The sequence below is a fragment of the Barbus barbus genome (assembly GCF_936440315.1).
Source record: "Barbus barbus genome assembly, chromosome: 21".
In the NCBI taxonomy this organism is placed as follows: Eukaryota; Metazoa; Chordata; class Actinopteri; order Cypriniformes; family Cyprinidae; genus Barbus; species Barbus barbus.
Window position 1 is genome coordinate 22667086 of NC_136749.1, and position 26435 is coordinate 22693520.

General features: G+C 41.7%; 1 protein-coding gene across 1 annotated transcript in view; it reads left to right on the forward strand.

Moving 5' to 3' along the window:
- tsnare1 (T-SNARE Domain Containing 1) overlaps positions 1 to 26435 on the forward strand; it is a 142061-nt gene that overhangs the window by 33997 nt on the left and 81629 nt on the right. Inside the window, exons 3-4 of the mRNA XM_079444937.1 lie at positions 16434 to 16511; positions 16618 to 16687. Of these exons, the coding sequence (XP_079301063.1) occupies positions 16434 to 16511; positions 16618 to 16687 (148 nt within the window). The remainder of the gene's footprint in view (positions 1 to 16433; positions 16512 to 16617; positions 16688 to 26435) is intronic.

Below are 26435 nucleotides of genomic sequence, written 5' to 3' on the forward strand. Positions count from 1 at the left end.
CACTGCCCTTCTGCAATTTAAAGGCAAACGTTCATTAGCTAGACTATCATTCAGCACTGCTAAAAGATCCTCTCCAATTACAAACCAAACAAAAAAAACTTATAAAAATCAACAGGTAGTTTTTCTATTCTGCATACTTTGCAAAGCTGCATAAAGTTCACCCAGGGAAATATCTGCTTCCAACATTGCATTACTCTCTTCTTTAACCTGGGGAAGACCAGTATAAAAACTCTGAGCTATCACTTGTTCATCCTGGTGCTCACATTTATACAAATTACTATAAACACTGACAGCATGCTTATGAATATCAGCATGATCAGACAACACATGCCCAGAATCTGACTTTAAACTATGAATTAATCTTTTATGACCATTTTTACGCTCCAAAACGGGACCTAACCAGAGCCCCTTGTGCTGATACCCCTAGAAGATTTGTTAACATAGACTTCTTAAAATCAAAAGCTTCAAAAAAGTTGATCCTTTGTAGCCTCAGCTAAAACCTGGAGTTCCCTTCCAGGAACGTCGAGCTGCGTCGGAAGACGCTATGGGAACGCCTTCAGTGTCATTCCGCTCTGAACATCCTATGTCATCAGTCCAATAGAAGGGCGACGCGTCACGGGCGGGGTGACGTCACGACCAGGAAGTATATAAGCACGTGCGGCGGAGCCCGTGTCAGCTTTCTGTCATTCAGCAAGCGCTCTGTGTGTTGTCAGTCCGATTCTCTGTTTGTGAGTCTTATTTAGTGTTGTCTGTCCTTTTTGAAGCTAAGACATGCCAAAGAGTAAGACCAAGACAGGGGGCGATTCCAGATCGCGCTTCAGATTGTGTGCTAGTCCTTGCCCGTGCTACATTACTGGGGAGGACACACACAGTCTGTGCGTGGTCTGCCTGGGTGCGGAGCATGCGGCAGCGGCTCTTGAGGGAGCCGACTGCCCGCATTGTGAGCGGCTCTCGCTGCGCACACTCCGCACCCGGAGGGCTCTCTTCGAGAAGAGAGCCTTTGTGAGCACCCCGGCGGTGCTGGTCCCGCTTCTGCCAAGGCAGAGCGGCGGCTGCACTCGTGGGGCTCACAGGCTGATCTGGCTGGCGAGAGTAAGACGGGCATGTCCCTATCTCCTCCCGTATCCGCCAGATCTGGTGTCCCGTCTCTCAGGGAAGCAGTTCCTTCCTCCTGAGATGAGGACTCGACGCTTCGTCTCTCTTCCTCCGAGGAGGTTGGGACGGCGAGCGTTGACGAGGGTTCGCCGCCTCCGCCCCAGTATGAGGAGCTTTTAGAGGTGGTTACACGGGCAGTGGCCAAACCTCCACACCGAGGTGTCGAGATCGTGGGCTAAACCATTCTCGTCTCGTCCGTTCGTCCCCGCGTCTCATTACTACGGTACAGAGGTACAGAGCGATGCCCCGGGTCGAACAGACACTCGCGAGCTATCTGTCACCCGCGGGGGCGTCAGCTCTGAAGGCTCCTACCCTGCCCACTAAGCCTCTGCGCACCACATCATCCCTAGTGGGAAGGGGTATGCGGCAGCAGGTCAGGCCGGTGCGTGTCTGCACACTATGGCAGTGTTACAGGCGTACCAGGCCGAACTGCTGAGAAAGAGTTAGATGAGGGCGGTGATATTAGGCCAGAAGATATTTCAGAGCTTAGGAGAACCGCTGATCTTGCCCTCCGCGCCACCAAGGAGTCGGCCCGTGCCATCGGCCGCTCCATGGCAGCTATGGTGGCGACGGAGAGGCATTTGTGGCTAACCCTGTCAGATATAAAGGAGAAAGACAGGGTCTGCCTCATGGACGCCCCGCTTCAGCCTTCTGGTCTGTTTGGCGACTCTGTGAGTTCGGTCGTCAACAGATTTCAGGAGGCTCGCAAGCAGGCGGAGGCGTTTCAGCGGTTTCTCCCCCGCCGCTCTCTAACTTTTGGGGCTGCTGGGCGGGAGCAGTCCCCTCCGCATACCAGCTCCTCACAGAGGGCTGCGCAGAAACAGAGCGTCGCCTCTCGTGCTCCCCCGCGGCGGAGCCGAGGGCAGCGGTGCTCTGCATCGGGGGCCTCGAAGCCGAAGGCAGACCAGAGGGATGTCTTGGCGGCCAAGAGGTCCTCGACGAAGAAGTCCTGACGGGCGAGCCCCAGGACTACGGAGGGCGACCCCTACTGGGGTGGAGCGGCTTGCACCGCGGCACACGGTGACCGTCTCCCCTCTGTGTCCTCCGGGGATTTGTCTGTCAACCCTGCAGCTCCAGGGCACAGCAGGTCCCAGCGAGTGTTGCTCTCGGGTTACTCTGCCTGTGACGTTAGCGGGCCTGAGAAACTCGCCTCAGCCGCCAGATTACGCGTCTCGTCCTGGTACGCCGCGTCGAGACAGCGGTCTGGCCGCTTCTCTAACACCAGAGGTCAGTCTCGAGAGACTGATTCCCTTAGTAGATCACTTGGCAGCCTGGCAGCACCTGCCACACGTGTCTCTTTGGGTCCTGCGGACGGTAGAGATTGGTTACGCCATCCAGTTCGATGGGCCACCTCCGCCGTTCAACGGGGTTTCCGTGACCACGGTCCGCCCCGAGCAGGCTCTGGTCATGGAACAAGAGGTCGGTACTTTGCTGAGGAAGGAAGCCATCGAGTTGGTTCCGCCTCACGAAGTCCACACCGGCTTCTACAGCCGGTACTTCATTGTTCCAAAGAAGGATGAGGGGCTGAGGCCCATATTGGATTTGCGCGTCCTGAAAGTCAGAAAGCTGAAGTTCAAGATGCTCACTATCAGGCAGATTGTGACTCAAATCAGGTCCGAGGACTGGTTTGTCACGATAGATCTCAAAGATGCCTATTTCCATATATCCATATTCCTGAGGTTCGCTTTTGGGGGCAAAGCGTATCAGTATCGGGTTCTTCCTTTCGGCCTAGCACTCTCACCCCGCACTTTCACCAAGTGTGTGGATGCGGCACTGGTCTCGTTGCGACTGCAGGGCATCCGCATACTCAATTATATCGACGATTGGTTGATTCTCGCTCAATCAGAGCAGTTGGCGGTTCGGCATCGAGATGTCGTTCTCGCCCACATGAAAGATTTGGGGTTAAGACTAAACGCCAAGAAGAGTGTGCTTTCTCCAGTTCAGAGAATCACTTATCTAGGCGTAGTGTGGGATTTGACCACGATGCAGGCTCGTTTGACCCCTGCTCAGACCGAGTCGATCCGCACGGCAGTCAAGAGAGTGCGAGAAGGCCAGCCATTCACTGTCAAGCAGTTTCAGAGACTGCTTGGGCTCATGGCAGCTGCGTCCAGCGTGATTCCTTCTGGCCTGCTGTACATGAGGCCCCTACAGTGGTGGCTCAAGACCAAGGGGGTCTCCCTGAGGGGAGACTCGCTCCGCGCTGTCAAAGTGTCACGCCGTTGTGTCCGTGCCTTAGACATGTGGAGGGACCCTCGGTTCTTGTCCCAGGGCCCGGTGCTGGGAGCTCCTTGTCGCCGCGTCTCGCTAGCGATGGACGCTTCCCTCACTGGTTGGGGTGCGGTCATGAGTGGCCACCCTGCCCGCGGTCTGTGGAGTGGTTGCCATCTGACGTGGCATATCAACAAGCTAGAGATCCTAGGCGTTCCACATAGCGTCTTCCGACGCAGCTCTCGTTCCCTTCAGGGAACCTGGGTTACATACGTAACCTGGGTCATTCTTTCACTTCAGACTCCAGAGTTTTCACTTATTTCATCAAGACTTTGGTAACATTACAATTATATTGTTGACACAGCTGCTTTATTTGGCCTTTTCCAAAGTCCCACCACTGTTGTAAGGACTTAAAATCATTTTTAGTATTTTGATAATTTTTCCAAAAGGATACAAAGATATCTTTTTATCCTCTAGTAAAGCTGTATTAAAATGCCAATAGGCACTACTAGGCTTTACACGTTTTAGGAAAACACAAATTACAACAAGTGAATGATCAGAAAACACAACAGGGCTAATAAAGCAGTTTTTAACAACGTTAAAATTATATTTAAAACAATAAAAACGATCAAGTCTTGCCATAGACAATAAATTGTCTTTATAGTGTGTCCAAGTATACTGACTTTTATTACCATTTAACCCTCTCCATACATCATATAATTCATGAGTCTCTAACAATTGAATCAAACGAGTGCGAGAGGCAGAATGAGGCTCCACATGATTTCTATCAAGTCTATTTTCTGTGCAATTCCAGTCCCCACCTATAAATAAAAAATCTTGATCATTATAATCTCTAATAACATCACTTACAGTATCCAAAAAAGTCAATCTCTCTATACCAACAGCTGGAGCATATACAGTAATAAATACAAATTGTAAATTTTCATATATTGCTCTAATTTTTAACAATCGACCTTTAATAACCTCTACACACTCAACAGACTGAGGATTAAAACTTTTGGAGAAAAGAATACCCACTCCACAACTGTTACTTGTTTTATGACTTAAAAAAAAAAAATCACCCTTCCATTCTCTCTTCCAATCAGCTTCATTATCAGCAGTACTATGAGTCTCTTGTACAAAAATAACGTCCAATTTTTTAAGGGAGCACAGTCTGAAAAAAGAAGCCTTTTTTTTCATCTCTAGCTCCATTTAAATTCAGACTACCTATTTTGAACTCACTCATAATACAAAAGAAAAAGAGAAAAACAAAACAAAAACAAATTTAAAGTACTAGACATATTCGCCATCTTCTAATTGTCTTTTAGCTTTCAAAACAAGTTTCTTTAAACGATAAATCTCTTGATCAGTGAAAACTTTATCTCCTTCACTTTCAGAACATTTTTGAAAATTCTTAACGGAATCAATGAAAAGTTGTAAATCAGGAAACACACTCTCAATTTTCAGATTTCTAGCTCCTTTAGTATTCTTAAGAAAATTATTAATACTCAACATAGAGTAGCCACTTTTTTGGAGGGACAAAGACTGCAAGGAAGCTAAAGAATATGCATCAGAGTCCACTTCAACATCACTGTCAAAAGTCTGAGAACAATCACGAAGAGGAAACTTTTTTTATTTTGACAGAAGATTGACCACAATCTCTAATTTTTCTTTCCTCTCATTATCTTTGATAGTGTTGTCATCTACAATCATCTCACTTTCTCCATCCAAAGAACATCCTGCCTCCTCCACTTCCTTCTGAGTGGTAGTACTGGCCTCTTTTTCAGTATCAATATTACACTGTGGACTATTTTCAACAGAATCCTCTTGAATGACTAAGTCTAACCTCTGAGCTTTGTGTATTTGTTTAATTTTTGTTAAATCTGAATCATTCTGTTTTTGTCCCTGAGATTCATTGAATTCATTCTGTTCTTTTTCCTGAAATTCATTTGATTAATTTTTATTTGGTTCATGAGATTTAATTAACTCAGTTTTTGCCCCTGCAGATCATTTTGTTCATTCTGTTTTTGTCTTTGAGATTTATCCGATTCGAACAATTTTTGTCCCTGAATTTCATTTGATTCACTCTGTTCCAAAACTCGAGATTCGTTTAACTCATTCTGTTTTTGTCCCTGAAGATCATTTTGCTCGTTCTTTGTTTGTCCTTGAGATGTATTTGATTCTTAAAATTTTTGTCCTTGAGTTTCATTTGATTCACCCTGTTCTAATCTCTGAGATTCATCTAATTCATTTTGCTTTTGTCTCTGAGATTTACTTGACTCACCTTGTTCTGTATTTTTATTATTAGTCTCAGCAGTGATTTTTTTTTTTTTTCTGGGCAGGAACGTATGAGGTGACCCTCCATTCCACATCCAAAACACTTCATTTTTTCTGAGGATACATAAGCATTATAGCCATAATCACCCACTCTAAATTTGAGCACTAAGTTCAAACCTTCACTGTTGTTCTTCAGAATCATAAAAATGTGCCTTCTAAATGAAACAACATGTCTCAATCGCAGAGATTTACAGCCGAGAGAAAACGATCTAATCGGGGACATTATCTGCCCATGTCTCGCAAGTTCCCTCTCTAACATTTCGTTACTAATAAACGGAGGGACTTGGGACAAAACAATCTTTTTTGCTGGATTAACGAGCGGTATCGCTTGAACAAAGATGTCTTTAATTATTACACCTTGTTCAACAATTGTTGCAACTTTATCAACGCTCCACAAAAATCACAACTCCATTGTTCATTCTAGATGCGGATTTAATGCTATCGTGAATCTCTCCAACCGCCAAAGCGCAATCTTCCACAGAACAATCTATAGTCGGACAAAGTTTAAAAGCATGTCGGCGTGTGAGTGTTTCCAGCCCCATGCCTCCAGCTCCGCGAACCGGCATGACTCCCGGTTGTCACCGCCACCAAAAAAAACTAAACCACTTAAACGATACCACTAAAAATAACCAAATATCTTAAACTAAACAAAAAAAACATTAAGAAAAGAGAGAAAAAATCTCACACCAAACCACGCTCCCAAACTCACATCCACTCACTCAACTTCCGCTCAGAGAGAGAGAGTGTGAGAGAGAGAGAGCCACATGCTGACCTCATGCATAACTAGGAGAAAGATTTTGATTAAGTCATTTCCTGATTTGAGAGTATAATTGAACACCCTGCAGAATCTGCATTTGCAGCCTCACTGAACAATTCAGAAAGGGCAGAAGTTAATTTGTCCTGTGTCCCAGATATTTAAGATCAATTTTCTCACCCCAGACTAGAGAAAGTGCTTTGTGGTTTTGTTTTTCATACAGCGCATTCTGTCTCTGTTTATTTCCAAAGGCTCCTACTCTCAAAATCTAAAATGTACTTTCTGAGCTCTCTTAATTTCCATAACTTTCCTTCATAGATTATGCTTCGCCCCGTATGATTTAGACTCAACTTCCAAACGTTTCTATTATATTTTAATATAAAAATATTTCAAAATAGATTCATGAAGGATCTAACAAGTATATGATTTAGTAAAAGTATTGAAACGTATAGACATTATAGCTAAGTAGATTTCCATTTCCAGAAATAATTATCAGCTTCAAAAGTTTAATCTAAGCTTGCCTCAGGTTTTAGGATTTAGTTCTGTTTTAAATTAAATGTCAGAGCCATTTTCATGACACTCAGTGTCTTCTTTTCTGTTGAGGGTGCACTATTTATGGAAAAAAAATCAAAACACAACAAAACAATGGATCACAATTAAGTATGCAAATATTACAATGACCCTGTCAATGGCTTTTACATTTGAAATGCTGTACATTTTAATTTACAGGTGCATCTCAATAAATTAGAATGTCGTGGAAAAGTTCATTTATTTCAGTAATTCAACTCAAATTGTGAAACTCGTGTATTAAATAATAATGGTTCTTTTAATTGTGATGATTTAGGCTCACATTTAACAAAAACCCACCAATTAACTATCTCAAAAAATTAGAATACTTCATAATTTTTAGTGAATTGTTGGCCTTCTGGAAAGTATGTTCATTTACGGTATATGTACTCAATACTTGGTAGGGGCTCCTTTTGCTTTAATTACTGCCTAAATTCGGCATGGCATGGAGTTGATCAGTTTGTGGCACTGCTGAGGTGGTTTGGAATCCCAGGTTGCTTTGATAGCAGCCTTCAGGTCATCTGCATTGTTGGGTCTGGTGTCTCTCATCTTCCTCTTGACAATACCCCATAGATTCTCTATGGGGTTCAGGTCAGGCGAGTTTGCTGGCAAATCAAGCGCAGTAACACCATGGTCATTGAACCAGCTTTTGGTACCTTTGGCAGTGTGGGCAGGTGCCAAGTCCTGCTGGAAAATGAAATCAGAATCTCCATAAAGCTTGTCAGCAGAAGTAAGCATGAAGTGCTCTAAAATTTCCTGGTAGATGGCTGCGTTGACTGTGGACTTCAGAAAACACAGCGCACCAATACCAGCAGATGACATGACAGCCCAAATCATCACTAACTGTGGAAACTTCACACTGGACTTCAAGCAACATGGATTCTGTGCCTCTCCACTCTTCCTCCAGACTCTGGGACCTTGATTTCCAAATGAAATGCAAAATTTACTTTCATCTGAAAAGAGGACTTTGGACCACTGAGCAACAGTCCAGTTCTTTTTCTCCACAGCCCAGGTAAGACACTTCTGACGTTGTCTCTGGTTCAGAAGTGGCTTGGTAGCCCTTTTCCTGAAGACGTCTGAGAGTGGTGACTCTTGATACACTGACTCCAGCTTCAATCCACTCCTTGTGAAGCTCTCACAAGTGTTTGAATCAGCTTTGCTTGACAGTATTCTCAAGCTTGCAGTCATCCCTGTTGCTTGTGGACCTTTTCCTACCCAAATTCTTCCTTCCAGTCAACTTTGCATTTAATATGCTTTGATACAGCACTCTGTAAACAGCCACACCTTTCAGTAATGACCCTCTGTGACTTACCCTCTTTGTTGAGGGTGTCAATGTTCGTCTTCTGGATCATTGCCAAGTCAGCAGTCTTCTCCATTATTGTGGTTTCAAAGAACAAGAGATACCCAGAATTTATACTGTAGGGATGGTCATTAATTGAAACTCAAATGTAAATATTCTAATATTTTGAGATACTGATTTTTAACTTTCATCAGCTGTAAGCTCTAATCATCAAAATTAAAACAAAAAAACTTTTGAAATGTTTTACTTTACATGCAATGAATCTAAAATATATGAAAGTTCCACTTTTTGAAATAACTTACAAGAAAAAAATTAACTTTTTCGCGACATTCTAATTTATTGAGATGCAGCTATATTTAATATCTTAATTTTCCACATAGCATTGAATGAGTTACTTTTGTAATCACTTTGTGTTCTTATACAATTCTCCAACTCTACATTATTTAAATTGTCAGGTGTTCTAGTTTCAGATTAGGTGGAACAACTAGAATAATCATTGACTGTGGCACAGACACAAAACAAATAGCAAATAGGCAAATAGCACCATATGGTGATAGAATAAAATATATTCAGATATTCCCAATGCAATAAGTGTGTGTGTGCGATGAGAGTTTAGCTAAATCTAGGTCTCATGAAAGGTTGAGAGTGAATCCTGCTGGGTCTTCTCACATGCGCACAGGAAGTAGTGCCCTTGTGTTTCCCACTTCTTAGCCCACACCTACTCTATATGAAGGGATACTGCTCAATGCAGAGTGGAATGAATATGGAACATCCATCTATCACAGTGATGGAGGAGAGAGTATGAGAGGTGTGCGCATAGCTGGAGGCCAGTGGAGATAACAGTAAGGGCACAAAAGGTTGTTTCCCTGAAAAATGATCCACTGAGAACAGCTTATCACCTTTGTACTGCACGCACACACAAATAAACACAAACACATCTGGCTGGAAGCAGTCAAACAGATAATGTCACATGCTTCTCTCTGTCATGTAAAATTCACACCAAATATATATCTATAATATATATTATTTTTTATCTGCTCATGCTAAACTATTAGTCACATGGATTCCCATTGTCTTGCTCTTGAACTGGTTAATAACATAATTTATCATGTTTTAGCACCGAGAACATTTCAGTGATGATCAATGTTTATTGATGTTGCCTATACAAGTCAGCTCATAGTTACAGTCATCAACGTGTCCTGTCCTGGGGCTTTGGTTTACTATGAAAAATTCTTAAAGGAATAGATAACCTAAAAATTAAAATTTACTGACAAATGACTCGCCCTCAGGCTATTCATAATGTAGATAAGTTTGTTTCTTTATTGAAACAGATCTGGAAATAATTTGGAGATTTAGCATTACATCACTTGCTCACCAATAAATCCTCTGCAGTGAATGGGTGCCGTCAGAGAGTTCAAACAGCTGATAAAAACATCACAATAACCCACATGACCAGTCCGTCAATTAACATATTGTGAAGCAAAAAGCTGTATTTTTAAGAAACAAATCATTACATTTTTAATTCCAAACCACTGCTTCCAGCTAAAAAGTGAAAAGAAAAAAAAAAGTTGTTTCATGTGAATCAGGAGAGAAATATGCACAGATCAAGCGGCATTTACATCCATGAAAACATCTCAAAACCGAGTTTAAATAACCGTGTTTGTAGATTTAGATTTTTGGTTTAACGAAAACAGTAAATGTACATTTTATTTTTTGTTTTTTGTTTTTTTTTACTGTAGGGAGCATTATTATGGATTATGAACTTTATTTTGGCCAGAATCAATGGTTTAAAGTTAAAACGCCTTAATGTTGTATTTGTTTATAACAAACACTCATTTCATTTTCACAAGACGTTAACTGATAAACTGAAGTTGTGTGGATTACTTGTTGATTATTATGAAGTTTGTATCAGCTGTTTGAACTCTCATTCTTACGGCATCCATTCACTGCAGATTCACTGCTAAATTTAAAGTTATTTTTTCCTAATACTTTTGAATCTCAGTTTGACACCATGAAACTATCGACATTCTGCTTTAATGATAATTGAAGCATGACTGTATGGATAAATGATGGTTTCGGCTCCCTCTAGAATCCTCCTGAGCAGCATCCGTGAGTTCTTTGTTCTTCCTGAAGTGTCTCTTCCTTATTTGTGAAGAAAAAAAAAATCATTGAAGAGTTATTTTGGGTGCCGCATGCATGCTTCAGTGGACCAACAAGAATATTTGCTGCTCTTCCCTTTCTGTCTTTACCTGTGTCCTCTGTACCAAGTCCAAACCCTCTCTTAGAGTTGAATATGCATCCGTGCAAAAGATTGCCTGCGAATTTCCCCTCTCAGGAGCAAGTGCATTAGAGCACAGATGAAGAGTTGTGAAAAACAGCACGTCAATTACAGTCATTTTGAGGGCAGAGGTAGACAAAAGCTGAGAGACGACATATTTGTGTGCATGTGCACAGGGCCAGTGGGCTGTATTTGATACAGAGGTTGTGCAGTGGATTTTGATTAAGAGCTCTTGATATGATTACCTGTTCTTATTAGAGTGAGCATGATACATGCTTTTGATGAAGAAAATGACTGCGCCCACACGCCCATTTGGGTGGCTCACGATACAGTCTGTTTAGGCGTAGCTGCTGCCCAGAAACCTGGTGTGTTTTTGATTCTACTTTGGCTTCACTTAGCAGAAATACGGAGACCCTCATGAGTAGGATGTGCCAGCTAAATAAAGAGAAACGTCTCATGTTACGTATGTAACCCTGGTTCCCTAAAGGGAACAAGACGCTGCGTCGAAAACGCTAGGGGAACGTCTTCAGTGTGATCGCGATCTGTCCAATGGAAGGGTGAGGCGTCACGGGCAGGTGACGTAATCGACCAGGAAGCATAAAAGCACATGTGGTGGAATCGGCGTCAGCTTCTAGAAATGAAACAACCACCGGCAGGGATGCTGGAAGTATGGCCTAGAGACGCAGCTTCTCGTTCCCTTCAGGGAACCAGGGTTACATACGTAACCTGAGACGTTCCCTTCCAAGAACTCGAGCTGCGTCAAAAACGCTAGGGGAACGAGATGCCCACGCCACCAGACTTCCGAGTACCTGCCCTGAGTCTTGATCCCCAAGAAGGGGGAGAGCAGAGGACTCGAGGCTATGGAATAGCATCCTGATCCACCACATAGCATAAGCTCTCTGGCCAGAGGCCTCAGCCTCTGGAGGAAACATGTACTAGGGGGTGCCTACCCACTGAGAGGCCACCGAGAAGGGCGCGGTAGGCCGATAAAGCCATCACATAAACCTTCAGGGTGGAGTGGGTTACCCCTGCAGAGAAACGGGCCTGCAGGAACTCCAGCACTGTACCAATCGGGCAGTTAACTGGGTCAAGGTGGCTGTCTCCGCACCATGAAGGGAAAAGTTTCCACTTCAGGGCATACAGTTTCCTCGTAGAGGGAGCTCTGGATTGGAGGATGGTCTCAGCAACCTCCGTTGAGAGACCGGAAGCTATGAGCTGTGCCTCCTCAGAGGCCACACCCACAGCTTCCATAACTCCGAGCAGGGGTGAAAGCATGTGAGAGGAGATCTCTCCTGACGGGAATCTCCCACAGAGAGCCGTTGAGGAGAGAAATCAGGTCCGAGAACCAAACTTGGCCCGGCCAGAACGGTGCTACCAAAAGTAGGCTGACCTCGTCCCGGCGCACTCTCACCAGAAATCCTGGGAGCAGAGCGATCATCCAGTCCCAGAGGAGCTGGAGGAACTAGAGAGAACCAGAGAGGACATTGCGCTGTTCCCTGAGTCGCAAAGAGGTCCACCTGTGCCTGGCCAAACACTCTCCATATCTGCTTCACCCCGAGGAGGTCCATTCCCCGGGCCTCGGCCCCTGTCGCAACAGGATGTCTGCTCCCATATTGAGATACCCAGGAATGTAGACGGCTCTCAGCGAGCGAAGTTTGCCCTGGGACCACACAAGGATCTAGTGCGCCAGCTTGTACAAGAGACCACCGCTGTGTTGTCGGTGCGCACCAACACATGGGGATCTCTTAGGTCTGGGAGAAAGTGTTTGAGTGCTCGAAGCACGGCCAGCATCTCCAGGCAGTTGATGTGCCATGTGAGATGGCGACCACTCCACAGACTGCGGGTAGGGTGGCCACTCATGACCGCTCCCCAACCGGTGAGGGATGCGTCCTTTGCTAGCATTACGCGGCACCGGGCCCTGAGACGAGAACCAAGAACGTCTCCACATGTCTAAGGCATGTAGGCATCGCTGCATGACCTTGGATGCGAAGTGGGTTTCCCCTCGGGGAGAACCCCTTGGTTCTGAGCCACCACTGTAGGGGTCTCATGTACAGCAGGCCAATAGATATCAAGTTGGACGCAGCTGCAATCAGACCCAGCAGTTTTTGAAACTGCTTGACAGTGAGTGACTGGCCTTCTCTCACTCTTTTGACTGACGTGAGGATCGACTCAAACCGAGCAGGGGACATGCGTGCCTGCATCGTGGTTAGATCCCACACCACGCCTAGATAAGTGGTTCTCTGTACTGGAGACAGCACACTTTTCTTGGCGTTCAGTCTCAACCCCAGCACTTTCATGTGTGCGAGAACGACATCTCGATGTCGAATGGCCACTTGCTCTGATTGAGCTAGGATCAACCAATCGTCTATATAATTGAGTATGCGGATGCCCTGGAGTCGCAAGGGAGCCAGAGCAGCATCCACACACTTCGTAGAAGTGCGGGGTGAGAGTGAAAGGCCGAAAGGAAGGACCTGGTATTGGTATGCTTTGCCCCCAAAAGCAAACCTCAGGAACTTCCTGTGAGAGGGAAGGATGGAGACGTGGAAGTATGCATCTTTTAGATCTATCGTGACAAACCAGTCCTCGAACTTGATCTGAGACACAACCTGATTGAGAGTGAGCATCCTGAACTTCAATCGCATAACTGAGCGGTTCAACTGACGCAGATCTAAAATGGGACGCAACCCTCCATCCTTCTTTGGAACAATGATACGGCTGTAGAACCCGGACTCTCTTTCGTGAGGAGGGACCACCTCAATGGCCTCCTTCCTCAAGAGAGTGTCTACTTCCTGTTCCATGACCAGAGCCTGCTTGGGGCCCACCAACGTGGGAATCACCCCGTTGAAAGGCAGCGGCGGAGCGCCAAACTGAATACGATAGCCTTTCTCTACAGTACGCAGAACCCGCTGAGACACATTGGCAGTAGTTTCCACGCTGCCAGATGGTCTACTAAGGGAACCAGTCTCTCGAGACTGGCCTCTGATGTACTCAGAGCTGCTGGCTCAGTGCCCTGAAGCGGAGGACCGTTAGGACACGGCCGAACCAGGAGCTCTAGAGAACCCCGCAGGGGTGGCGAGCTTCTCAGCTCTGCTACACTTCAGGGCAGAAGTAACAGAGAAGCACTCGCTGGAGCCAGCTGCGCCCTGGATCTCTGGCAGGGTTGGCAGACTGGTCTCCCGAGGGCACTGGGGGGAGACGGACACCCTATAATGAGTTGTAACCCGCTCTAACCCAGAGGCTTCTTGGCAGAGGACCTCTTAGACTAAAGTACGGTCTGCAGATCCGGCTTAGTCCTAGAGGTCCCTGACCCAGGGTGTTTGCCACCTCGGCCCCGCGACAGGGGTGCGCGAGTAGCAATGCTCTGTTTTGTGCCTCTCTGTATGAGGAGCTGGCACACGGCGAGGGCTGCTCCCGCCCAGCAGTCCCCAGAGCTAGAGATCGGCAAGGGAGGAACCGCTGGAACGCTGCCGCTTGTATACGGGCCTCCTGGTACCTGTCGACGACGGTATTGACGGCGTCGCCGAACAGGCCAGAAGGCGCAAGCGGGGCGTCTCCTTCATGTCAAATAGGGCTTTCAACCACAGAGGCCAGCGATTCTACAGAGCTCAGAAATAGCAGATTTGAGCTTCTATCCCTCATCTAGCTCTTTAAGCAGGTACGTCGGCTTGGTACGCCTGTAAAACCGCCATGGTGTGCAGGCACACACCAGCCTGACCTGCAGCCGCGTACCCCTTGCCCACCATCACTGAAGTTGTGTGCAGTGTCTTGGTGGACGAGGTCAGAGCATTAAGAGACGACGTCGCGCCAGGGGACAGATAGCTCGCGAGCGTCTGTTCCACCTGGGGCAACGCTCTGATATGAATGAGAATGACGTAATGCATGCGTTGCCTCGACAACGCGCGCTGCAACAGCGAGCTCTCAGTCAGTGGGGGAAGAAACGCACCGCAGGTTTCCAGCCCCGAGTGAGAGCACTAGATCTGAGGAATGCAGGAGGAGATAGGGCGAACCCGTCTCCAACCCGTCCGCCAGATCCATGTTGCGATCCCCGCGATCTCACTCACTCGCCGTCGTGCCTCAGCAGCGGCGGGACCACGAGATCATGCGGCGGGGAGAAGCACAATCAGCCCCATTTCTTAGAGCTGACGTCGCGAATATAATGATGTCGTCATTCATAATATGGTTGTGCAAACATTGCAGCTTTACAAAGCTCCTCGATGTCCTTCACGTCCACCTCCTCAGAGGAAGACAGGCGGAGCGTCGAGCCCTCTCTCTGGGGGGAAGAACCGTGAGGCGGGCTTCCGATCCCAGGGAGCGGGTGCTGGATCTGATGGTAAAGGAAGAAGATAGGGCTTCGCCTGTCTTCATTCCCTCCACCTGATTCATGTGCGATTCCCACGAGCGCAACCGCCGCTCCACCTTTTTTTATTTTACTTCGGCAGAAGCGGGACTGGCACCGAGAGGCACACTAGTGAAAGCTCACTCCTCAAAGAGAGCCTTCCGAGAGCAAGCATACGCAGTGACAAATGCTCACAAAGCGGGCAGTTAGCTCCCTCAAGAACTGACTCTGCAGGCTCTGCTCTCAAGCAGACCACACATGGACTGTGTGTATCCCCAGCAGTGATGTAACGTTTGCAGGGAGGAACATACAGCCTGTAATGCGATCTGCTCTCGCCCAAGTGCTTCTTGCACACATTGTGGAGCTTATTTCAAGTGGTTGTAAGGGACAAAAACACTAAATAAGACTCACAACACAGATTGACAGACACACACACAGAGTAGCGGTTGCTGAATGACAAAAAGCTGACGCCGGTGCTTTTATGCTTCCTGGCCGATTAGGTCACCCGCCCGTGACGTCTCGCCCTTCCATTGGACAGATTACACATGTATTCTGAGCGCGGTCACGCTGAAGGCGTTCCCCTAGCATTTTCGACCCAGCTCAAGTTCCTGGAAGGGAACTATAATCATAGTCATAGCACTGCGTGATAGTGATTTTTACCACAGGTAAGAGTTTAAATAAATAAATACATTTCTTTATCCTATTTATAATACATCAATAAATAAATGCATAAATATTCTACCAAAAATGTGGGGTCGGTAAGATGTCATGATTTCTTATGTTTTTGAAAGAAGTAAATATTTTGCTCACCAATTTATTAAAAAAAAAAAAAAAATAAATACAGTTATAATACAGGTAACGTTCTGAAATCATATTAAATTTTAAAATAACTAATCATTTAAAATAAATAAATATTTTAAAATATTTAAAAAGTTAATTTATTTCTGTGATGGAAAAACTGAAATTTGATATCACATGATCCTTCAGATTTTTTAAAAATTTGTATCAACATTAAAAACAGTTGTGCTGCTTAATATTTTCATGGAAACAATGAAAAAAAAAAATTCTCCCCAAGATTCTTTTATGACTATCAAGTTCAACAGAATTAAAAGTATAAACTAGTGTAAACTAGTAGTGTAGTTTTTCAATAATTCATCTAATCTAGTAATAGTCACAATAAACTTTTTTTTTCACAAAATAATTTTGTTATTAGCCTAACTTTAGGCTGTTTGCAAGCAATGTGACATTTATTATTAATAATACATTAAAGTGATGTTAACATTAATAATGAATTGAACTAATGTGTTGTCACAGCAGTTTTGAATGTTCTTCATCCAATCAGGTTTGTGTCTGAAGTATTTGTTTTAACATTACTGGTTTAGAATAAATTGACAGTGTAATATTTTACATCATATAAATGACAACCATCATCCTTAAAGGATGTGCTTACAATTTAAATACAATTTTGTCAAATATCAATACTTTTTCCCCTCTACAGCTACACAAGTCAGTCCCTCAGAGCTGCAAGACGTGTTCCAGGAAACCTCCTCTAACATCTTCCAGATCAATGCTAACGGTGAGTTTAAAAAACCTCCAAATGTTCTGAACTCGATTGAGATCCATTAAGCATGGCATGAGGTGAAAGTGACAAATTTAAAAACAAAGAACTTTGTCTTTTTCAGTGGTAACACTAGAGAAAAACCTTCAATCGCTGGGAACATCCAGAGACACAGCAGAGCTACGGCAGAGTTTGTAAGTAAACACACATGCACAAACCTGAGCGTGCATGCTAATAATGCATGCATGCTGTGTGCATATATAATTTTAGATAATTTGATATGTATAAATAAACTCCAGGACCTTTCATTGCAGCAGAGAAAAGCAGATTTGTGGTTCATTCTGATGTGATGATATTCCCTCACAGGCCTTCAGTGGTTTTAATAGCTTCCTTTTGCTGACTCTCTATAGAGTGCTTTAAAACCGACCAACATCTGAGTGCTCGCTCTCACTGTTTCATCACCTACCGCCCAGCATGCATTGATTACTCATCTGACTTCTGTATTCAGGATGCCGCAATTACTAAATTTCTTTCCGATGACAAACTAGCTGGTCTGAAATTGCTGTTGTTTGAAATGCATTACACAATCTGTGTCCAGTGGCGAATCATCAATTATATCAGCCATTTTTTGTTAATGAAAGCACTGAAAATCTAATGCTGTCTTGTGTGTGTGTGCGCGGTTGTTTTTATTTCCCTTGAAGAATCACCATCCCTAAGGCGCAACATGACATCTATTGTTAGCTGTAAAGCCTTTGGGCAGATTGGCTGCCTAAAACCAAATGAGATAAGCAGCAATGTCTTTCTGATGCTACACCCTCTGCTGTTCTTGTGGAGGGACTGCACGCTAGACTATAAAGAATTATGAGCTAAAATTATATCACAAACCGCATAAGCGTTTAACATTTCCCTTGTGTGCTGCTGCAGTCTTGTCTTGTAGGGAATTGTACGAAGTGTAGGTTTATTGCAGACAGCTAGTCTCAAGCACACCTGAGTCATTAGCTGATGTGAAAAGTCTAGTGTGCAAAATATGTGTGATATATTTGTTTGTATCCACTTCATTAGCGTCTGCATGTATACTCAACAAAGTTGCACCTGCTTCTCTAGCTTTTTCTTTGCATCGCTCACTTTTTTCAGTCTTTTGAACTCTCCATTAGGGATGAATATTACAATTGCACTGTTCCTTAATGATTCTGTTAATGATTCTTTCAGTAATGGATGAATAATTGGACGTAACTATATACATATGAACGTAGGCCTATATTTTGGTGGCACATTTTAGTTTTTTAAATAAATTACCTTATATTATGACAAAACTCGGGACAAAACTACAAACATGTATGAACATTCACAATTACAATGATTTAAATGAGTAGTTAACCCAAAAATGGTGTTTCTTCTTTCTTCTGTAGAACACAAAAGGTGGGTTTTAAAGATTTGTGCTGGTCGCTTATTTCCATGCAGCTACAAAGAATGGAAAGGAAGGCTTTCTAGCTTTAAAAAGATACAAAAGCACCGTAAAAGTCTGATAAAATTATTTTGAATGGGTCATGCACTAAAAGTTTTCTGAAGCCATATGATATAAAGCAATCATTATTCACTGTAAATCTTGACTTCCGTTCTAACTGTATTTGGCAGGTTCATAAGAGAAGTAAATAATGCCAGAATTTTCATTTTTGGGTGAAATACAGAGTTATGGCATGAAATTCTAGTTGGCGCAGTCCGATATGTCTAATTCAGTCTGACCTAATGACATCATTATCACATGGCACAGCTGATTGGTTTCCTGTATCAGTAGCCAATGAGCTCACTGCTCAATATACCTGGCTTTTGTTTGCTGTAGCAGTTTGGCAGCGCACTTCAGAAACTCTCCACCTTCCCCAGCTCCACCTGTATAGATCTGCTACGAAGTGATTCATGTATGCTATAGGGGGTTATTCGTATGTGTTATATGTGCAGCAGCAGTATTTCCTACATGCTCACAGCAGCATGTTGTGGATGTATTGGCAGTAGCAAGTTTCGGTACTTGCAGATCTATTCCACCAAGACCAAATACATTAACATTGTCATGTACATTACCATGCCAATCCCTCCGAGAGTTGTCATGACATAACTATTTTTTTGTCTCATCGTGAGTGATGTGTTAAGGAGGATACACAATACACAAACAGTTTTCTGATTCAGTCAGTGAGTCGTTAGATTGATTCACAGTGACAGCTCATCACAGTTTGAGACTGATTTGAGTCTTTTTGAGTGATTCATCAAAAAGAACAGCTCATAAGTCAACGGAAGTCCATGAATATCAACATGAGCAAACCAGCAACAGTGAGTGAATATATGTTTAAATATAAATACTCACTGTAGCTCATGCATCTCACTTTTTTTTTTTTTTTTTGCTGTTTCTTAGTTGACCTTGAATGTGCTTCCCTTCGTGCCAGGCTTAATCCTGCTGCTCCAAATAGGGCACTTGACAGCAACCCCCTCTCACTCTCTCTGTTGCTCGTTCTCTGACTCTACCCATTTTCTTACTCTTTCTGCCCTCTGCTGCACCCCAGCCATGATTCTATTACAGCCAGTTTCCACAGAAACCTCGCAGTTCCAGGGTCATACCTCCCAGATGGCGATATGCCGCCCAAAGGCCCTGGCAGACTGAATCCCCCCCCAACTTCCTCTCACGCACACACACAAACAAACATTCGCATGCTCTACAATGTCACACGAAAGCCAGAAATGGACTGCCAGTTCGCTAAAAATGCACTGACTGAGTGGACTTCAGAGACGGGCAATAAGATAGAGAGATGAGGGACATTGCCACTGTTTTGTGCAATTTTTGGGTATTATGTTGCATGAATTAATCTATAAAAATGTTTTTTTTTAATAACCTGTAGAGATGGAATGACATCTTAGAATATTTAAAGTGTAACTTCAACCACTAATTAAAAAAATGAATTAATGATGCCTGTTAATCATACAGAGCACAACAGAAAGGGAGTGCAGTCACTATTAAACATCAAATTTAGGTTTTTAATAACTTTGAATAGCAATATTTCTATAGGTATTGCATATTTCATGATATTTTATGAGCAGTAACTTCAGACTATGCCAGTATTTGCTTTATATTGCAATTATACAGTATATTATTAAAATTATGTCATTGCAATTTATACATTAAAGTGGAAGTGAAGCAGTCAGTTAAGTTTACATTTATTTAGTAAAGTGATTTCCACTTTTATTAAAACATATATAATGAACATGATTAAAGTAACCATTTTAAAGAAAGAAAAGTTGTTTTGTTATAGCTTTTGGAGCAAGGGCGCTGCTATCTTGCAGTACCACAGCGTGTGACTTCACGGGGTTGTTCGCTCCGATGGCCAGTATAGTAGGCTAATATAAGCATTTCTTTACATTTTGAACACACAAATGTTATTTTAACACACAAATAATTTGGTTTTCACCATCATTTGGATGAATATTCAACATCAAACTGTCTATATGATAAGTTTTGATCGTGGTATCCCTAACATTGTTTTCATAATGCAAGGCGCAACTTGATGTAAACAAACAACGCTTCATACAGTATCATTCATGTGGCATTTGATTGTTATTCAGACCATTCAGCCATATGAATTACATTGACTGGTTCACCAGCTGTATGTATCATATTTAATGTTCACCTGCGAATACAATTAGCTTTCCTGCTGTTAACAGGATGTAGTGTTTAACTAATCACCTCTCTGAACGATCGGGCCAGTGCTGCTTCCTCAAAGTTTATCATTCTCACATGTTTTAAGCCTTGTCAGTTTAAATATTAAAGTGTTTTAAGCCATTCAAGCATGAGATAGCACGAAAGAGATTTAAATGCGGTACTCGCGCATTGTGATAGATAATTGGGGAAGTCGTGGCCTAATGGTTAGAGAGTTGGACTCGTGATCCAAAGGTTGCGGGTTCGAGTCCCCGGCCGGCAGGAATTGTAGGTGGGGGGAGTGAATGTCCAGCGCTCTCTCCACCCTCAATACCACGACTGAGGTGCCCTTGAGCAAGGCACTGAACCCCCAACTGCTCCCCGGGTGCCGCAGCATAAATGGCTGCCCACTGCTCCGGGTGTGTGTTCATGGTGTGTGTGTTCACTGCTGTGTGTGTGCACGTTGGATGGGTTAAAAGCAGAGCACGAATTCCGAGTATGGGTCACCATACTTGGCTGAATGTCACTTCACTTCACTTCATAATTTCTGTTCGCATACACACAAAAAGCCTCGGCACGGACAGCACGTGAGTACCAAATTGAGCTTTCTTTCGCACCTAGGTGCCCTCATCAGCAAATGCACACAAAAGCAAATCAGAATGACAGTCTTAAGGAGTATTCACGTAAATGAGTATTGTTTCCGATCCGCACTTCTCCAACCCCTACTGCTCTGTCCCCTCGCCGTATCGACTCAAATGCACAGGCAATTGCACTTATTATGGACTCAACAGTGCTTTCAAGGTCATCTTCCTCCATTTCAAAACAAGCATGTGTTCAAAATGTAAAGAAATGCTTATATTACTATTCTGGCCATCGGAGCGAACCAACCCCATGACGTCACCCTTGCTTCAAAAGCTATAAAAAAACAACCTTTTTTCTTTAAAATGGTTACATTAATCATGTTCGTTATATATTTTTTAATAAAAGTGGAAATCACTTTACTAAATAATGTAAACTTAACTGACTGCTTCACTTCCACTTTAAACCATTATTGCTCACAATCAGTGTTGGGGGTAACACATTACAAGTAACGCGAGTTACGTAATAATATTACTTCTTTCAAGTAACTAGTAAAGTAACACATTACTTTTTAATTTACAAGAAAATATCTGAGTTACTTTTTTCCCATTTACTGACTGACTGTGCGCTGTGTAAACATGCTTTTAATGTAGTACTAGACTAAGTGTGAATGTGCATTAATTCATCCCACTTGCAAAAAACAGATTTAGTATTCATCAAAATGAATTAAAACAGTGAAATGCAAACTCAGAATATTACACAAACCTGCAATAATTAAATGTTAAAACAACACAAATGTATCTTATTCCATTTTATTAACCAATGTCTTTGCTGCTGACCTTTGATGAAAAGTTCAACTATACTAATAAGCAAAAATTACTTTAGATAAACTAACAATTGTGCTTCATTTGTTTTTATTGCTGAAGAGTGTTGAACCTTCTTCTCCTGCGTTGCACTGTACAGATTTACTTTTCCTTCAGCCTGAGGTTTATTCATTACACTTTTTGGTGTGAAAGGGCTTTTACACTATAATTTTGCTATAATTAGAACATCTTGTATTAAAAACAATCAAGCCCTGCTCAAAGTAATGCAAAAGTAACGTAACGCATTACTTTCCATAAAAAGTAGCTAAGTAACGTAATTAGTTACTTTTTTAGGGAGTAACGCAATATTGTAATGCATTACTTTTAAAAGTAACCTTCCCCAACACTGCTCACAATAGCATACTCTACTATTGAAAAGTTTTTTTTTTTTATATATATTCAGTAAGGCCATATTAAACTGATAAAATAATGTTACAAAAGGTTATTATTTCAGATCAATGCTAAAAATACCCTGTTCATCAAATAATACCAAATAATACTAAATACATACATACATACACACGTACACAATATTAAATGGCACAACTGTATTCAACATTGGTAATAATAAGAAATATTTCTTGAGCACCAAATCAGCAAATTAAAATGATTTTTGGATAATCATGTAATGGCTGCTACAAATTAAGCTGTGCCATCACATGAATAAATTACATTTTAAAATATATTAACATTGAAAACAGTTATTTAAAATGTTAATAATATTTCCACAATATTACTCTTCCTACTGTAACTTAAATTAAATGCAGTCTTGGTAAACACTTCTTTCAAAATAATTACATTCCCTTTTCTTTTCTTTTCTTTTCTGTTCTTTTCTTTTTCATTTCTTTGTAGTGTACATTGTTGAACATTTTTTTCAAAGGTGAGAATTTGGCATGTAATCAAGAAAGAAAGCATAAATAAAAAGTAGTAATAAATGGACAATAAATTAGCTATCATAAATCATTATAGAATAATAAAAAGAGATTTAAATGATTATTTAAAAAAATAGCTAGTTGTAGCCCTACTCTCAAGTGTTAGCTTAACAACTTGCATCTCTAAGTGTTTGTACACATGCAGTGCATCGTATTCCAGTGAAAAATCACTTGGCTAATTAAATTCGACCCATCTTTGTAATCATAGAAACACACACGCAGCAAAACTAAGTGGATTAATCGTTCACACCCTTTGTTTGTCATTGTGCTCGTTAGAGCATTACACATTCCGCTCTGCTGCGTACAGGGCTTCTGAGAGACGCTCTTCGTCTTTGGAGTGGAGGACACAGTGCACTGTCCGTCCTCGTCTCTGCTGAGGATCCTGTAGACAGAAGGTGAGCCTTATGTCAAGGAGCCTGGAAGGACCAGAATTACATTCAAGTAGATTGTCATATCGAAAAGGTGCCTTGAATGTTTGCCCCCAAAAAATGAAAATTACGGCATTATTTACCCTCTGTGACTTTCCTTATTTTGTATACCACAAATGGAGTTGTAACGTGTCATGTTTTATTAATTTATATGCAAACACAAGATTTCATGAGAGCAGAGGCAGATGAGAAACTTTTCAGTGAGAAATTATTTGAGTTTCAGTGTTCTTTCTCACACAAAGCTATCTGTATGACTTCAGAAGACTTGGGTGTATGAGTGTTTTGGGGTGCTTTTTGTAGTTTCTGGACCTTGACAGCCTCTATTCACAGACTTTCATTGTATGGAAGAGAGCAGCACCATTCAAAAACTTCCTCTTTTGTGTTCAGAGGAAGAAAGAAAGTCATATTGGTTCGAACAACAACATGAGTATGAGTAAATCATGACAAGAATTTTCATCTTTGGGTTACATATTGTTTACACAATGGCAGTAAATGATTCATAATGTATTGATTTGCACTAATTCTCTTAAATTTTCCTTTCTAAAAAAATCCTACTGCTTATATATATTCGAAAAGTCTTCCAGTTTTATGGAATTGCACAGCTGAATATAATTACACAGAAAATGGAGAGGCCACACAATTAGTTTAATTTGACATTTGTGTGATTTAATTAATCACAGCTTTTCATCACCTCACAAACCCCCTGCAATTCTTTCAGGAATGCCAGTTTGATGCACTTAATGCACTTTATGATGTTGATAACAAAGATTGGAGAATATCATCTTACGAGTTTGGTCAAAAGTAATCTAAAAGTAATCAAAAAGTAGTTAATACATTACCTTATGTGTAATCCAAGAGATTGCATTACTAACTAAAATTTCCATTACGTATTTCATAATCATTAATGGACTTCTTTTTGTAAGTAATCTACCCAGCACTGCCTATTCATTTTCTGATTCTGAGGATAAAAATCAGGATGTCATAGCAGGTACCATAGTTTACCACTGCTGCAAATCAGATATTGTATTCAGTATTTCATATTAGAGATTACCACATATATATTGCAATATTGTATTTCTGCAGAAAAACATACGCTATATCAGACATGACAGTAATATTATGATTCAGTAATGCAATCTTGGCGGAAGACCAAGCGTGTGTATTATTAATCGTCTGATCTCCTAAGCAAATCCAAAGTTAACTATGCATTATCAGAGCAATCAGAAAATGAACAGATGATTAAAAGCAACTTCTACATCACCTCAAGCTTTCAAAGCAAAACAAGTGCAATTTACTTGCAAACTCATCTAGCTAATTTCACTTCTATTAAAAACCCCACTTAATCAATGTAGTGTGAAATATATTATTCATAAAACCAACATCCTAAATATGCTTAATGAAAAATGCACCATAAAGACCATTAGCTAAATTAAGCGGGTTCTGAGAACCTGTTGTGAATGTTCGCTCCCCACACACAAATAACTAATCAAGAGTTGCTGTAGCTCTTTTAGTGAGTATCATTCGTGAGATATGTCGTCTCCATAATTTTGATTATGTACGGCATCACTGCACAAACTTTGCCTCACCTGACAATGTCAGGATGGTGTCTGTCAACATGACTGATCCGGTATGCATCATTACCCCAGGTCAGGATCGGTGCTTAATGGCACGTTACGATGGGATAATTGTTTTCTGCTCATTAGCCCTACATTTCCTCGGCTCAGCGGGCAAGTCAGCTTGCGGACACTCAGTACTCTGGTTTGACGAAGAGCGCAGGATGAGTACACCAGAATACGAATCAATGCATTACTTCTGAAGTCGAGGCCTTTAGTTTATAGCTGTGCGGGTGACGACATATAATTAGGTATGTTTAGTTTTATTTGCCACGTACTTAGATGGTGAAACCAGAATCATTTTATGAGAACGAGAGAAAGAAGTCAGAATACAAACATTAAAACAAACATTGCATTGATTTGTTAATTATATCTCTACATGTTAATATAGCAGATGAATTGAGAACATTTATACCAGCTATTTTTTTTTACAAAATTTTACATTTTGCATCATTTCATATTAACACGTGACACTGTCGCTGTATGTAACGATCGGCCTTATCGGAAGATGTTACACACCATTGCTGCCATTTTGCATCTCAGTAATTGACCTGTAATATTGTTTCTAGGTTGATTGTCTTCAATGTTGTAATGCACTATTTATTTCTTCTTAGCAGATGTTTCAAGATAATATACCAGTAATATTATAAAATAATTTATATGTCCATGTTTTTTGGTGAGTGTAAAAAACAAGATAATTAACAGTCAGCTGGTCATTCCCTACTTGATTTCGGTAAAAATTTGAATGGTAAAATATTTTAGTGGTAAAAACCTGGTAATTGATAACTAGTAATTTCCATTACTATATACAGTGAAAAACTGTAGTTGATCTAAAGGGACAATTCATGTAATGTTTTGGAAGTGAAAAGCAACAAGTTATCATATAATTTACAGTGAAAAACCACAAAACTTTCCCAGAACTACCTGTGTGGCTTTTTTATTTAATTATTTAGGGTTTTATGCTACATCTATATCTTGAAAGATTAATGTTTATTGCATTATTTTAGCTTAATGTGTCATGTGTTATCATGATGGGGTATTGTTTTTTTTTTATTAAACTGTTACAATAACATATTGTACATACTGTATATACTGTATGGTGTTTTGTATTTGTGTGTATGATATCATTCGCTTTCTATATATTAATATATACCTCAGCTTATAGCCTGCTTTTGATGAACTTTGATTCAACTTTCTCATTACCACCTGTGTTTTATGGTTATCAGTATATTATAACTGTAAAAATAGAGTACATCATAGTGATTGGTATATTGACATTATATCAGTATAGAGTTGTGTGTTTTATGGTAAAGTTCTGGCAACCACAGCTGCTGTGTGTGAGTGTGTTTACCCTAAATTATGCAGATTTTATTTCACAGTGCATGTAATTAAGGCCATCAGGAGAGTGTGGAGATTTTTTTTTTTTTTTTTTTGTATGTGTAGTCTAAATTGCTTCTTTCCTCACATTTAATGTTTGGAATGTGCCGAGTGCTTTTACCCAGACTTTTTAATGCACAGAGGCAGCATAAAATGTATACTTTTAGATTAATCACAATCGCTGGAAATGATGTACCTTGCACTTGAAAACAGATTCTCAGTTGATTATCATGCACAGCTGACAGAAAAAAAGTCCCGCTGATTGTCATGACAACAAAAACGTTTAAGTGTGATGCAGTGCATAAAGAAACGCAGACCTTACAGTACACTTGCTTGCATACAGTACCAGCTGACAACTCTCCATCCTCGAAAGGCAAGAATGAAAAATAAAATATTCACAGGTCTGTTCTGTGTGGTTATATTGCATCTGTTAGAGATTATAGGTGTTATGTTTATATCCCTAGACTTGTT